This window comes from Rhea pennata, chromosome Z (assembly GCF_028389875.1).
Source record: "Rhea pennata isolate bPtePen1 chromosome Z, bPtePen1.pri, whole genome shotgun sequence".
Taxonomy (NCBI): Eukaryota; Metazoa; Chordata; class Aves; order Rheiformes; family Rheidae; genus Rhea; species Rhea pennata.
The window spans coordinates 40930311-40946341 of NC_084702.1; the positions used below are offsets into that span (position 1 = coordinate 40930311).

General features: G+C 36.7%; 1 protein-coding gene across 2 annotated transcripts in view; it reads right to left on the reverse strand.

Annotated features, from left to right (window-relative positions):
* The window catches only part of KCNN2 (potassium calcium-activated channel subfamily N member 2), a 72063-nt gene that overhangs the window by 23218 nt on the left and 32814 nt on the right, over positions 1 to 16031 (reverse strand). For both annotated transcript variants that reach the window (XM_062599744.1, XM_062599743.1), the window contains one exon: positions 869 to 1010. In XM_062599744.1, the coding sequence (XP_062455728.1) occupies positions 869 to 1010 (142 nt within the window). The remainder of the gene's footprint in view (positions 1 to 868; positions 1011 to 16031) is intronic.

Sequence of the window (16031 nt, forward strand, 5' to 3'; positions counted from 1 at the left end):
TTCTTCAGCCTGTATTTTCCAACTAAATTTAAAACTCAGTATTTAAAGAGACATGCATGTGGCACCACCACCAAAATGTACAAAAAGTCCTTCTCAATAAAGGCCAAGGACCTGAAATCTGTCAAATACTGAAAATTAAAAAGCAACAGCAGCATTTGGAAAGAAATCTTCAACAATAAAAGAATGCATTGATCTATTTTACTCTTTGGACATAACATACATACTTTTATAAATAATAGATTTACCGAAACACCTCTTAAAAAAAAGACAAAACTTTTTGCCATCATTTTTTGCAGCCATAATCCCAAAATACCTGTTTAATAAAAGGTAGATATTTGAGCTACATCACTTTTATGATCAATAGATAAGAAAGCAGAAACAAATATATACATATACTACCCATTCTGTTTTTCTCACTCACAGGGAAATTTACAGAGGAGCTTTACACAAATAGAAGTGGCAGGATCAGGAGCTCTATTACTTTTAATTTACAGTAGATACACAGAAGTTTCCCAGACACAGTGATTTATTGTCTTGCTCCCTGCCAAACTGTACCTTTGGCCAAATGGTGCAATACACAAAAACTTAAATTAGATGTGAGCTATGTCTAATAAATACTCTTTTGAGGTTTTGAAGCTACGAATTACATCGGGGTGGAATTTGTTTCTATGTACTTTATTACACAGCTCTTCATTTTACCTCTAGAGGATGAAAGCCCTCTGTTCCATAGTATGGAACGAGAGACTATGGGAGTGGTGAAAGTAAGCCTATACACTCGGCAAACTTTTTGTTATGACAGCCAAGAGTTTGGGGACCAATTCCAGCAAACTTAATCTCATATCCAGTAAATAATTTCAGGAACACTCACCATGATTCCAGTGAGTAAACAGACTCCTTTCCCACAGTATGTATTAGGTACCATGTCACCATATCCAATGGATAGAAAAGTTATTGAAATCAACCACATTGCTCCAAGAAAGTTGCTAGTAACATCTTGTTGATCATGGTACCTGAAAAGGAAAAGAAAACAATTTCATTATCACAAAAACTTGTAGTAAATTTTTGTGCTGTCAGAAAGGGATATCACTAACTGGTGATCCAACTCTTCATGTATTCTGCCGTTATTTCTTTTTTAAAAGGAATTATAAGAGAAAATATAAAATTCAAATACAATGACATTAGCAGCAAAGAAACAGAAGGTACAGCAATGGCAGAAGAAGCAGAGATGCTCATGGCATTTTATATTTCAGTATTCTGTTGTTATTATCAGAAACCTTGTTTTTTAATAGAATCTCTTCATGGGGGGGGGGTACAAGTCCTTTTAATCCTCTGCAGTTGCATAAGACATGAGTCTACTATAGATGCTGTTGTCTCAGGCATATATGGAAGTCAGAGATGGATGTGTGGGCAAGCAGAGAGCAGAGCAGATCTCCAGCTCCTCAGCCTAAATGCAACTCTGTAATCAGAAATCTAATAAAGAATTGTCACGTGAATGCTGAATTAAACAACCTAGGATCCTCACTCTCCTTCAGCATGTTCAAGATAAATAGAACTGTGTGCTACTGTATTCCTCATCACCACAAGATCTTCACCTTAAAAACAAGAAAGCCTCCCTTTTGTGTTAATGTCAGCTATTAAATGCAATTTTCTGATGTGCCATTTGGTGTCTTAGTTTTAATATTCTAATAGAATATGTTCATTTTCTCTTTTAAAGAAAACAAGCTCAAATGAATAATCTAGTCTTCACATTATGTATAGAACTAATCAACTGAGAAGCCATTAGGACATGTTTTAGGGATAAAACCTGCTGTTACCACTCTCTCTGCAGGAAGAAAGGCCTAATGAATTAATGTAGATGGAATTTTGCTTCTCAGATACAGAGTAGCTCTGCAACAGAGTCAATCTCAAGGTTGCGATAACCCCTGCAGCTGCTGTGAAGCCTCAGGTTAGTTATCTATGCTGTTGGATCCTCAAGGGTATTATTTTAGCTAATCCCCCAATCAGTGTCTCACAGTGGGTCACAGGGTGCCACAAGGGAATTAACTCACAAATCCATAAGCAACCTACTTTCCACCACTGAAATAATTGCTTCAGTTTTCTTCCTTTCCAGACCTCACTCTCAATGACGAAGCAGGAATGCAAAGCGAACACAAAACCAGCCTCAGGACATCCCTGTTCTCTCACTTGCAATATATTCCTTGCATGTATCTGCAAAATAGCTTCATTCTCTTCTTCAGAGTCTCACCTATGCCCTGATGGTTACAAGGACCTACAAACTCTTTGCCTGCCAGAGACTACAGTGCTGATTGAAACCCAAGCTGTTCCACCGGGCACCTGCACTCTTCTCTCTGTTGGTGGCAATGTTGTCTTTTTCACATACTTTATACAAATTTCTGAACATTTTTTGTTCTGTTATTGCAGCATCTAGAACAATACCGTAACAGTCTGCCATTGGAGTGCCTAAGGATGACAGTGGCACAAATAACAATAACCACAACAGCAACAAGAGTAGGAACAAAAACAACAGCAAGATTTAACACATTATCACAGAGCTCTGCCTAATCACAGAGAGATCTCTCATTGCTTTTTTTTTTCCACATTACACTAAATATTATAGGTTTTAGACTTCATTTAATGAACTTGGAAATTAAGCAGTGTGAAATATACGGATGCACAGAGAGAGATGTATTCATCCCATTCAGTAGGTCAGAAGAAAGGAAGAAAGCCTATGTATCATGCAAGTCCCCTCAGAATATCACACAAGTGCCATAAAACATAGATTTTGGGTAAGCTTCATAGAAAAGAGCTAAACCACTGCAGGCACTCCAAAGTGGGCAGCTCAATTAAATACAAATAAATACTGGCACTTTCTATAATGCCCATGTTTCAGTTTTGAACCTGGCCATTTCTGTATTTCAGACAGAAAATAATTTACCTACAAAGGTGAAAATAGGAAACAATGCTTTTTTTTTTTTTTTTTTTTTCCCTACATTAATGTCCAAATTGTTACATCCTTACAAAATTTCAGCCCTATGTGGAGATAACTTTAGAAATGTTGATATGGCTGAAAACAGAACATTTGAATATAAATCACTGTGCTCTGGAAATAAACACCTGTTTCAGACAAAGACTGCCAAAACTTCTCTCTCAAACCTTGAGCAATACAGGGTAAAAATAATGGAGTCTTTATAGATCCCCCTTTATTCAATATAGAAAATACAGAAAATGATCTATATATAGACCATTTAATAAAGGTGACAGGGTTATGCTAAAAAAGCACAACGATTAACAACAGTTTTTTAGGTTTCATTGGAAATGTGGATCTTAATTAGTAAGGTCCCTTAGACGAAATATTCATTAAAGCCATCTGCATCCATATTCAGTAACACACCTGAAGGACCTGTTCAAATGTTTTTATTTTGTTAGCTCAGCTCTTTTGGATTTCCTACTCTGAATATTTCATCTGGTTACGATTTTAAGATTATAGTTCAGCAAACAAATGATATGCACACTTAATTTTTAAATCATCATCAATACTTACGATTTTATTGTGACCAAGTACAAAAGATACTTTGTATCCCCTCCTCAAGCATGGCAATTAAAACATAATTTCATCTTTCAACAACATAAAAAAAATCCTTTCTATCACAACTGCATGGAGAAAGTTGAAAGAGTAAGTTCTCACATTAAAAATCCATTAGAAAAACAGAGACAACCTGAAAGGGAGGCTACAGTCCTGATAATTTCATACTGTCTAAGACAGACTTAGAGGAATGAGGGTGGTTTTTTTTTTGTTTTTTTTTTTTTGTTTTTTTTTTGTTTTTTTTGTAGCTTGACTCATGCTTTTTGAATTTCTGAGGTTAATAATTCTGTTACATGCCTAAATCCTTCTGATTTTTGTAACATTACAGGAGTGTTATAGATTTTCAAGTGCTTCATTATGTATTTATTTAAAATGAGCACTGAGGCACGAACTAGAATAGCCAGGGGAGTTTTCCTTTTGAGTTGAGTGGAGGCAACAAAAGAAATTAAAAGTTTTGATTTTGGCTACACTGTGTCTACCATCAAATAAAGAATCATTACCTCTATATCATATAAAAAAATGGAGGGCATGAAGAGGAATTTCTTAAAAAGTAGAGATGGCAATATCATATTTGTTCAGCCCTGGGAACAACTATTGAAAATGAGTATAGGAGACTTTTAAATGGCTTAGTTTGGGGGAAGGAGGGGAGAGCTGGGGAATTCCTCATTACCTCTCTGACTTGTTTTCACACTTATCACAACCCCAAGACTCTTCCATTTTTCCAAGGAACAATAAAATGCATAAGGGCAACAATCAAACTTCCCCAAGTTTTTGCATCAATCCAGCTCTAATGTGTTGCACTCCAGTCACTAGAAAAAAGTCATCGAATCATAGAATCGGTAAGGTTGGAAGGGACCTCTGGAGATCATCTAGTCCAACCTCCCTGCTCAGCAGGGTCACCTAGAGCATGTGAGACAGGGTTGCATCCAGGCGGGCCTTGAAGATCTCCAGAGGAGACTCCACAGCCTCTCTGGGCAACCTGGGCCAGTGCTCCGTCACTCTCACAGGGAAGAAATTCCCCCTCATGTTCAGGTGGAACTGCCTGTGCTTCAATTTCTGCCCGTTGCCTCTTGCCCTGTCACACTGGACAACTGAAAAGAGTTTGTCCCCGTCCCCTTGACACCCTCCCTTCAGGTACTTGTACACACTGATAAGATCCCCCCTCAGTCTGCTCTTCCCCAGGCTGAAGAGGCCCAGCTCTCGCAGCCGTTCCTCACAGGGCAGGTGCTCCAGCCCTCTGACCATCCTCGTAGCCCTACGCTGGACTCTCTCCAGTAGCTCCATGTCTTGCTTGTACTGGGGAGCCCAGAACGGGACACAGTATTGAGATGAGTCATTCACACCACTATTTTTCACTTCAGTAGTGAGACTATGTTCAACACAGTCAGCTGTAATGGAGATTACAGTAAGGAGAAAACTCATGCACACAACCAGCCAGAACAAAGCTATCTTGTTCACTGTCATTAAGCAGCCATCAGCTAATACAAGCATTTCCTCATTCTGGCTGGAATTTGAAAGCCAACTTCAATGTAACTAAGACCAGAACACACCTATAATGTTCCTAAATTATCCATTCACCTACAGTTGAGAGCTCTCAAACTTGAGAAGAACATATGGTTAATTGGCATAGACACTAAGAAAAGCTTGGAAAAACAAACTAAAAGCTTTAGGAAAAAAAAAGACAAACTTTTTTTTAAGAAAACAAATTCAACACAAAATAAAATCCAGTCATTACCAACCAAATTCCAAACTTAGACCTTTTAGCATTAATCCTTAGTTTATGATTTTTATTTTGATAAAGATGCTGGTTTTTTAATTAGACTTACTGAAAAAAAGTATTTAACTACTTAAAGCCTACTATTCTCAGTCAATAAAAAACAGCACTAGAAATATAGTGAGCCACTCAAAATAGCAGATAAGAGCTAGTATTTATTATGTTAAAACTGCAGGTATGAACAGGCTGATTTTCTGGATCACATCCAGCCTCACACAGCAACAGAATAAAGGGCCATTTAGAATAGCAGTGTATTTCCCTGAGGCAGGAAAATCCTTGGCTGAAGGCACACAGGCATAAGTCTTATCACCTTTTCTTTTCTTCTCTGATAGGGAATGTGCTGGTAGGTAAGTGGTACTAGAGCTAGAACATGCTTCTCTCCAGCCATTCCTCATTCTGTGAAAAGTCACTATTCAGTTCTCAGAAACCAGCATATATCAGTCCTGAAAATATTCTAATTTAAGCCAAAAAACAGCTGAATGATTAGATCTGTGCAAAAATAGAATGACTTGATTCCTCCTCAAGCCAAACTGCGTGGGAGTTTTACCATTCATCTCAAGAAGACATAAATATATTCTTCAACTGACAGTACTGCAGTGGCTTGGGTTGTCAAGGCAATATTCCAGATTCCTCACCAAACAACAGTCCTTTTCTTCTAGATTCACTCTCCATATGATTTTCAGTATTGTTTTTCTTCAGAATTATGTGCATATTTGATAATGTTTCAATTACCTGATACAACATCCACTTTTTAGTTGCATACAGTTATCACCCATTGATTTAATCTTGACATCTAATTCATATTCATCTAAAAAAAGTAATGAGTAAGAAGAAATAAAATGTAACATTAACTTAACCACTGATGCATTTATTCACACTTAGCAACTTTAGTGCAGTTTATTTGGCCTCCCTGGACAGCCTCCGATAACTCTGCACTCTTCGGTTTTGCTTTCCAGGACAACTCAAGGAAACAACCGAAAAATAAGTTGAAAAGATCACTCTTTCTGTAGGATAGAAAATAGACTGCTTGTATAGTAATCACACCAAAATTCCCATCTAGCAATACAACGCCAATCTAGGCAGTTTGGTCTTGTTAAACCTTAAAAACTTTTAGACTAATAATGGCTGGGAACAGGCTCAGCCCATTAAATCAGATTCTTGTCAAGACTCAGTCAAGAGACAGATGTATCTAACTAGCCATTAGAGCTTTCCTACAGTGTTAAGCCTTTGTGTTACTAAGTGCCTTTTTGGTCTTAGTTAGATAGTAACTACTGGCAGATTTTTTTCTTTTAATATAGCAACAGTCACAGACAAGTCCTTTTATTCCTTCTCATTTCCTCCCAATTAAAAGGAAGAAAGAAAGAAAAAAGAAGATGAAACAAAGGCCTTGACTCTGAGACTAATGAAGTCAATGGAAGAAGTTCTGCCTCCCGTAGTGGGTTCAGGATCAGAGAGATGGTTTGTGAAGTGGATGTCACTCTTCTTTTTTGCTAACAAATCTCCTGACACACCCCAAAAATTTACGAACAGCAGCTAAAATGCTCTTGTCCCAAAAAGGCTTCATGGAAGTGCAAGATGCTAATATGAACATCTAGATTTTACAGAGATTCAGAACTGTAACAATTCTAAACTCAACCTAAGAGAGCAGGTGTAAGTAAACAGACTGGATTGCTTCTGCAATGGTTAAAATGTTAATTATTTTTCTCTTAATTAAGAATATTTGTGGAGTAATGAAAACTAACAAATCCAGCAGAAGAATGTTAAATTACATAACTAGCATTTATGATATGTTAACTAAAATGGATAGAAAGAATAGTCTCAAAGAGAAAGAATGACAGAGGAGACAGAGAAATCAATGCAGAAATAGAAGGGTGAGATGGCATGTTTTAAGAAACATCATTATGCTTGAATATAAATTGCAGTTTAAACATAAGCAAGCAGACAGAAAAGAATCTAAAGCTCTAGCTGCTTTCAGAGATCTACCTCACGATGCCTGGGTATCCCCCTAGGGTAACCCCCTAGTAGAGAAATGAAGACTAATTGCTATTTTTTCCCAAAGGGTACTGAACTTCTGTTCGGCCTCAACTGGCCAAAGTCTTGGCTTGTTTTCTTGGAGCAGCACAGAGCTGATATTCCACTAAATAAGCATACTAAATTGGTATGCCTGTGTGCAGCTTTGGGAGATGGAAGGAGTTCCCATCATCCCAGAAGAATACATTTGGCTACAACTTAAACTGGATGTAACAAAGATGCTGCAGTTGTTCTGAAGACTGGGCATAATTCTGAATGTCGGCATGAAGTTCATAGTGTTGCCTGAAAGGTACGTCACACACATCCCTTTCCAAAGCATGTAGACCATCTCAGTTCTGTCATTACCAAAAATATTTTTAGCTGCCTTAAATAAACATGAAAGAGTTTCAAGGAGATTGTGCGGGAACAATTTTACATGTAGAATGATTGGCAATCTTTTAATAATGTAACAGACAGCAATCCACTAAGATTCCATTTAACTTTCTTTTCTGTAGGAATAAAAATTGTTTGTGATCCTAACGGGTCCCCTCTAGAAAGGATATGATATACTGGCATGCTAACCATATTTATCAACTTTTGCCCCCAAATAACTTTTAACAAATACACCAATTCTGTAGCTTCTAACACTCTGAAACCAATTTGTTTTTCCAGTAAATACAAACACAGAATACAGCACATTTGAGGCTGGATGAAGTGGAGTTATGACAATTTATAACAAGTTAGAATCTTCCTTACATGTTTTGTAGGGCCTAACTATACCAATAAAATGGTTGAGATTCATTTAGATATCTTTCCTATTTCTGATTTCCACTTTAACTATTGTTAAAATGCTTAAGATTAAATTTTTGCAGATGCGATGACAGGAATTCTTTTCTTTCTACTGTGAATTTGAATGAACAGTTACAACTAGACACCGTTTGAAACATTTTTCTTCCTTTAAATTAGTTTAGGATACTATGTTCCAATTATGTATTTCCCTGGCTTGAAAATTGAATAAAATTAAAATTCTAGTGTAAACAAACACTGCATTTTGGGGCAAATCCAAACACATAATTTTTTTAGCTAATAAATGTGTTTTGTCTGAAAGGGTTTGTCTTCTACTTGAAAGTTCTCTTTGAACAGCAAAAATATGTTAGTTACTCATTTCCTCCTAACATCATTAAAATGCTGTTCACTGGACCACAGACATTAGTAAACAAATGCAGTTGTGTTATAAAAAGCCAGTGCCAAAATTTAAGGTCTTACACAGGCCTCTTCCAGAAACTGATGCCTAGATGTACAATACATGACACAATTTAAAAAAGTCATCTTTTTTTCCAGACATTTTAAAAGAACCACTTCTTACTACTGATATCTCCAATTTTCTGAAATATAAAACCTTTGTATTTGTAGAAGCAACAAAGAAATTCCAGACTCTGAAGACTTGGACCTGAACAACAGCACATGAACATATCTTTTTTTCCTCTCAGCTGGAACAGATTTCAGATACAAATGAACTGCTCTTCATGGTTTTATTGCAATTTTTTAACTTAACTGAAGAGCCCATACATTATTTGACTAGCAATAGGAAGAACTCATTCCTCAAGCAAAATCACCCAGGAATTATTTCACATTTGTTTTTTAGTGAAGTAAATACTAGGTCACATGCCACTGTTGACCTGTGCATTGATTTTGCATAAACAGATAACATTTATTCTAACAAGTTACTCTCAGATAGATCACATCAAGAGGCTCAATCCAGTGAAGTCCTTCCGCAATATTCTTTATGTATCCCAGATTGAAGACTTCTTTAATTTATCTCTACTATGTCCACTCCTCTATGAGGACTTTTCTCTATGATGGGCAATAAGTATGGCCAGACTTCCTGGGAAACAATTCCCACAGACCCAGAGGCAAGAACAGGAGATGCCTCCCCAGTGCCCCACGGACAACTCTTTCATGTGTATCCTGATTTCCTACGGAAAAATGTCCTTTCCTCATATTTTCCCAATGAACATGAACAATGCTGTAGTTTCACTAGGCCTTAGGTCATATGAAAATTCTAAGGTCTTGTTAAAGCTTTAAAATTGTTTTGTTCAAAAAGGATTTTTTCTGGCCTTGCTTAACAGCCCCCTGCCCTCGCCACAAACACCCCTCCAAAACCCCTCCTTTTTGGCTTATCCCCCAATATAATCATACTCTTATTCTCACTGTGTTCTTTTCAGCAATTTCAAGCTATTTTGTTCCTGCCGTGGCATAACACAAATCAAGTCTTATCTCCGTTCAGGTCACCAGCAAAACACTTGTTGACTTCAGTGGGACCAGGATTTCTGTTCTTATTTTTTTTGCTGGAGTTTCAGCTGATCAGCCCTTAAAACATTTCCACACAGTGTTTCCACACTCACACGCTTCGGAATTCTTACTTTGCCTTTGCCTTCATCTCAGATTTTGGAAACCAATAAAGCTTCATTGTTGAATATAATTCAATATGTCAAGAAACTTTCTAATAAAATAGCTAAGTTAACTAAACTGAAAAGAAAATGTAAAAATATACTTCTTGTTAACATTTAGAAGTGTAATAATGAAACAAAATACTCATCTGGAGGTTTGAATTTAGCTATTACTTACATGTTTATTCCCAGTATGTTTGCTGTGATCCAGTATCATAATGAATAATGCTGAAGATCTTGGAAAGCCAGACCTGAAGTCTTAAACCAACCACTGCCTCTTAGAGGCCAAGTTCTGCTGGACTAGCCTGCCTTCCATCTGCCTACATCATGTTCTTTTAAATATCTGCCATGACCATTTTGAGAAACAAATTGCTTATTTTGATAGACCTTGTCCCAGCTTCTTGATAGCAATTTCTGCATTCCTTTAATCACCTGTCCTATAAGATCAAGGCAACAGCACAGTGAAATGGACCCAAGATACACTGGCTAAAGGGCAGCTGTGCCCCTTCTGAAGTAAAAACAGCACTGTTTCTCCCACTGAGTCTGCTACCACCACACCATCTGCAACATTCGAAGAGTTTCCCCTTCCCTTTCACCCCTGTGCACATTATGTCTTTATAAAGTATAATATATTAGACTTGAAGACATTAAAAAGCATTTAATGTGATACTACGCTTGTTCACCTTGTTACTTTTAAAGGATTGTTTTGCCTGTGTCAAAACTGCGAGATTTTGGTCAGGGCAAGAAATTACAAAAATGTACAAAAATTCTACAGGATTACAGATTCCTCTCTTCTACTTCAAGTCACAAAGGACAACACCTAGATGATAACTCTGTTACAGTATATAGGCTGTATATTACTACATACTCAACTACCCAGCTTAACTCGCAATTAGCAATCCTGGAGGAAAGGAGAAGAAAGCACTGTTTAAAGATAAACTACTCTGGTAACAATAAGGTTACATAGGAACAAAACTGACTTCAAGATTTCAAAGATTCCAGTCATTTTTGTCTTTGATCCAAGCTACTAAAAAGACCTTTTTCACAAAAACTGTATACAGTTTAGAAACAGAATTCATACACATTGCATTTGATACAGCTGACCCAACAAAAACGGCAAAAAACAAGCTAAATATGGATAAAGAAGGTACCATTATTAAATATATAGTATTTCTTGACACTAGGTATCACGAGAGAACTAGATTTTATGAGGATTCCAAACTGAACTGTATTATATGCATAACAAGAAAAACCAAGGTTACAGTAGCAAGATGAAATGTATATTAATCTTGATGTTTCATAGCATAAGGAAAATACTAAATGTCAGGGATTAGGAAGAAGTTTTGCCTATAGGCTGTTGTCATAGATCTATTAATCTCTGCAATTCGTATATCTGATTCAAAGCAGAAAAATGAACGATACAAACCTGTATCTTAAGGAGCAGTTAGGAGTTAGTTTCAAAGTGATAGCTCATGGCAAGGCTGCACGCCAAGCATCATTGCTAAAATCCAGAGCTGCACACAGAGTGCCCAAAAGGCACAAACCCTTCAAAGCCATGAGACAAGAAGGTGGAATAAGCAAGCAAGAATAACCAGGGTAGGCCCATTGCTCGGTATAAGCCCATATGACACATCCCAACCCACAGGAGTGCAAGAGCCTGGTCGGCACTGCCAGCCCCACAGGTGAACAGAAACCCTGGAGGGTGGTCAGGGGCCTGGAGGGCCTCATGCTGCACATAGGCTCCACCACAGCCCAGCACAGAAATGGCTTTGGAAATCAGAGAACTTGGTTCAAGACAAGAAACGTCCATCTTCAAAACTTGCCAAGCCCCAAAGATCTCTTTCCTTCTGCGATGGCCAAGTGAGCAAGGGAGAAGCAAGTTCAAAAAGCTTTTCTGTCACCTGTCATAAGACCTGAGGTCTGCCTATCACACAGAGCTTCAGAATAATTATGTTCTTCACACAGCTTATTTACCTTAGATTTCTTTTTCCTTAAAGTTACATCTAGGAATTTTATATGAACTGTCTCAAAGAGCAAAAAAAAAAAAAAAACAACGAAACACAGAAAAAACTCCAAACTCAGAAAAAAACTGAATATTCTTTGTAGCCATTGTTCTAATCACCAAAGGAATCATCTCTCACCCGTGGGTCACGCACAAGTCTGTGTGCCATTGGTCTCACTGGAAGTGTGAGATTGAACAAAAATGTTCAAATTGTTCCTTCACTACAGGGATGGAAATCAGCAGCAGAAGGAAAGAATCAGTTTCACTGTTTCTAAACGTGACTTGTTTTAATCAAAAACACACAAGAGAAATAGCAAACAAAACAAAGCCAGTAAGAACACTCCTTTCTTCCTCTCAGAAACTATAGCTGGGACTACTAGTAATAGCTATTGTTATGGCTACATGACTGATTCTTTCCATTTCAGAAATCTTTTATTAATTATGCATTGTGTAGAATTTTGCACAATGTTAATTATTTGGACTAATACACTTTATTCCATTTAGATGATCTTTTTTTTTTTTTTCCCAAACAGACCTAGCTTCCTTATGCTAGGGAGCAGGCTCAGGGATTCAGCTTTTGCCAGCTTTGTTGAAATTCACTTGCATTTGGTCTCATTCTGGGTCTTTGAGAAAAACAAAAACAGTTTTCACACATTCCACAAAGCTGTCCTAGAGGTTAGAGACTCAACTCTCCCTTCTCAGCTCCTAGACACATGTCCGGACTGCACAGAGGAACTGAACGTGCTCTATGCAGCTCCGGCTCTCAAGACACAAACTGAAAGAGACTCCAATAGTCTTTTTTAGCTGTTTGAGCAAGAGTAGCAAATAGGCTGAAACGAGCAATCATAATTCACGCTCTTTGGGCTTGTATATTACAATGAACTCTACCTCCATTATCATATACTACTACTTACCCTTCACAAAAATGCACAACTACCTAGTCCTGTCCTAAAGGACAGGTCTGCACCAGGGAGGAACAGTAGCAAAAAATGTTTATATGAGTATATGAACATATTTATATGAATATTTGAAAATATTTATTTTCATATGTCTTTCTGCTTCATTTTTCTGAAATAAAAATTCAGGTTTTAACTTTTCATAGTTCTGCGACACATTTCATGCATGACATTAACCATGTTTGTAACAGTTCATCCTTATTTTGGTGGTCTTCACATTCTGAGCTTTCAGCTCTGTACTTTCAAGTTTGGGTTGCCAAAGTCATGGATGCTCAAAGCTGCAACTAAACAATGGACTCTAAGTTCTCTATAATGACAAAAGCCTCAGTACCTATAAGCCAAGCAAAATGGATGGAAAAATTCTTGGAGTACACTTCCCATGGGCTTCCCACAAGGCACAGGAAAAAGAGCTGCTGATACCCTTTTCCTAGCACCTCAACAATCGGAGCACCCACCATAGGCAGCAAACTCAATTTAATTCTCTTCTCAAGCCCAAAGCTGATTCGAAGCAATGTTACTCTCTCCCTGTCCTAGCCATTAGGATACAGGTTGTGAAATCATCTCAGACCTTCTTCTTGAAGCCATGTCAACTTTAAATTGAATTCAGAATGGAGAGAGCCTGCTTCTGTGATCTAACGGAGAGAGATACTGCCTGAAAGGACCAGCGCAGGAGTCGGCAAAGCGGACGTGTTGATTCTAACTCCTGACAAAACACCGAGTAAACATCAGTTCTGCTTTCAAAGTAACTTTTAGCAAACATTTGAGAAAGTATAGAGAGCACACACATACTGACTAATGTAAATAAAAAACAAAATAGTCAAGAGCTACTCCTTCTGTAGTTCTGTACCGTCATCAAATGAGAGTCATTAAAAGAAGCTACTGTAAACAGACACACAAAAGAAATATTCTAATGCATTGTAAGTGCCATAATCAACTCTAAGGTAAAATTTTTGAGTGTTTTAGTTTGTATACTTATTTTAAAAATGTATATATGCATGAATATTTTATTTCTGCAGTCATACTTCTGTTACACAGTATAATTTTTCAAATTTTTGATACAAAAAATCTTATTTTTCACAAGATCTTTAATTCTTCAAAATCTAACAGCATTAGCTACACCTGTGTTATTGGCGTATCAATCATTCAAAAAAAAAAAAAAAAAATCAAAGAAAGTCTCTTAATAAGTTCCACTGTGAATCATTTGGTATATTCACTAGCAACTAATTTTCCTGAAATTTTCCTTTATCTTGCATTTTACATTTTCTCTGGAGATAGTGTGCTACTATTTCATACCTCTCAGGAAGAGGAAGAGTTGTGTTTTGCTCTGTTTTTTGCTTTGTTTTTTAAGTTTAGATCATCAAACAGAATCAATTGAGAGCTAAAAAATCTGAAGGATTTTGCTGAAGAAAAACTTCAGAAACTTCTGTTTTAGAAATCAGAATCTAGAAACAAAACTAATCATTATGCATTTAAAACCAAGCCCACTACCTGAACTAGGTAAAGGCTAGCCTTTCTTTTGTGGGCACATATGGTGGAAAGGATGGGGGAAAAGAGGAGGAGGGCAAAATTACCCATCAAAGACAATGCTAAATTGTCAGAGAAGACTGTTGCAATCTGAGCAGTTGGAAGGTATTTTTCTCTGATGGAACTAATTTCATTTATCACCATACAAATTATTATTTTTTAATTCTTTGTTTTTCTACAGCAGAACCTAATGCCTTCCATAAAAAGTACTGAAGGACAAGTTCACAGTCACAAAATTTCATTTTAATGTCAAAACGTCTTGAAAATATAAACTATTTTACCAACACAAGCATGTTTTCTAATGAAATGCACATTGGAAACAGATAACAAAAACAGCTCAAGCTATTTTTTCCCCTAGAAATCTCGCCTAGAATTAAAAAACAATATAATCAGCAGATTTATCCAAATATACGTTCTGAACAGACTGGAGGATAAAACTGTGCTATATAGGATAGCACAGTTCCATTACTTCTCATGGAAGTAATGATTTTACAAAACCAAGGCAGAACTGTTTTTAGCTAACTTTGGGTCTAAGACGAAGTCTGTGGTCAGTACAAACAACTTCATTGACTGCCTCAGATCTTGGATGAAGCTCATACCCTACATCATTGGCAATGCTAGCCTCATGTATTTAACATAAATTAATGCAAAGTATATTTGTTCCTTGAATAAATTTTAATGTCTATTATGTAAAGGAAAGGTTGTATTTAGTTTACCACTTCCATAAGTCACACTGCTTGGAATTAAGACAGATTTTACTGAATATTTATAAAGACAATTCCACACATGAAGTCTGTGTACTTGAGAGTCATCCAAAAGTTGTGCCAGCTTTCACTAACAGTCTGTTACTGATGTATTGGGGACAATAAATACATTTAATTTCATGAAATATAAGGAAGTATAGAAACATAATTATATATTGTTATATAGCAAATGAAGCAAGAAAGCACTTGTAAGATAAAAATCTAAGTGGAAAAGTATTTATGTATGAAACTTTAGCATGAGGTTGTCAATTTTTTTTTTAAAGTGTTCTCCCTTTTTCAGTTTTATTCTTTTCATCACACTAATAAGACAGTTAGAAAAATACTTCCAGGTGAATTCCTGTGATGACATGAGTCTATATAAATCAGTAGATGTATTAGTCATTTTACAGCCACATTCAAAGAACACAGAATCTTCTCCAAGTATAGTATGTGGTACAATTACCTGACCTACACCAGAGAATTTAGTTCAGTAAATGGCTGAAATAGACAAACTACTAATTTCTTCTGCTGGTTGACACTAAGAAACAAAGAAAAATAGCTGGTTTTGCTTTCTTCATAGCACCAACACACCTGCCAATACATCTTGGAGCTACAAATGAAGGACAGCAGGTGACAATCATATTTCACCAGTTTATATAGGAGATTTTTGCATTCCAAGCTCCCAGATTTCAGGAATTTAACTCTTTACAAATGTCTTTAACTAGAGACAGTCATTTGCTAGAGCTCATAACTGGTTATCTGTAGAGAAGAAAAAATTTTCTTTCTCTCTGGCACTACTAACATATTGCTGTACACCTTACACTAGAGTGAATGGGTATGAAATTATAGATAATAACAAATAAAAGATAAACTATAGGGCAGAATTTCTGTCACAACTCTCTTACGGCTAACACAAATTAAAAGAAATACCATAGTTTCTATCAAGCTATTAGAAACAAAATATAACCATAGTACTTAACTAAGGTATT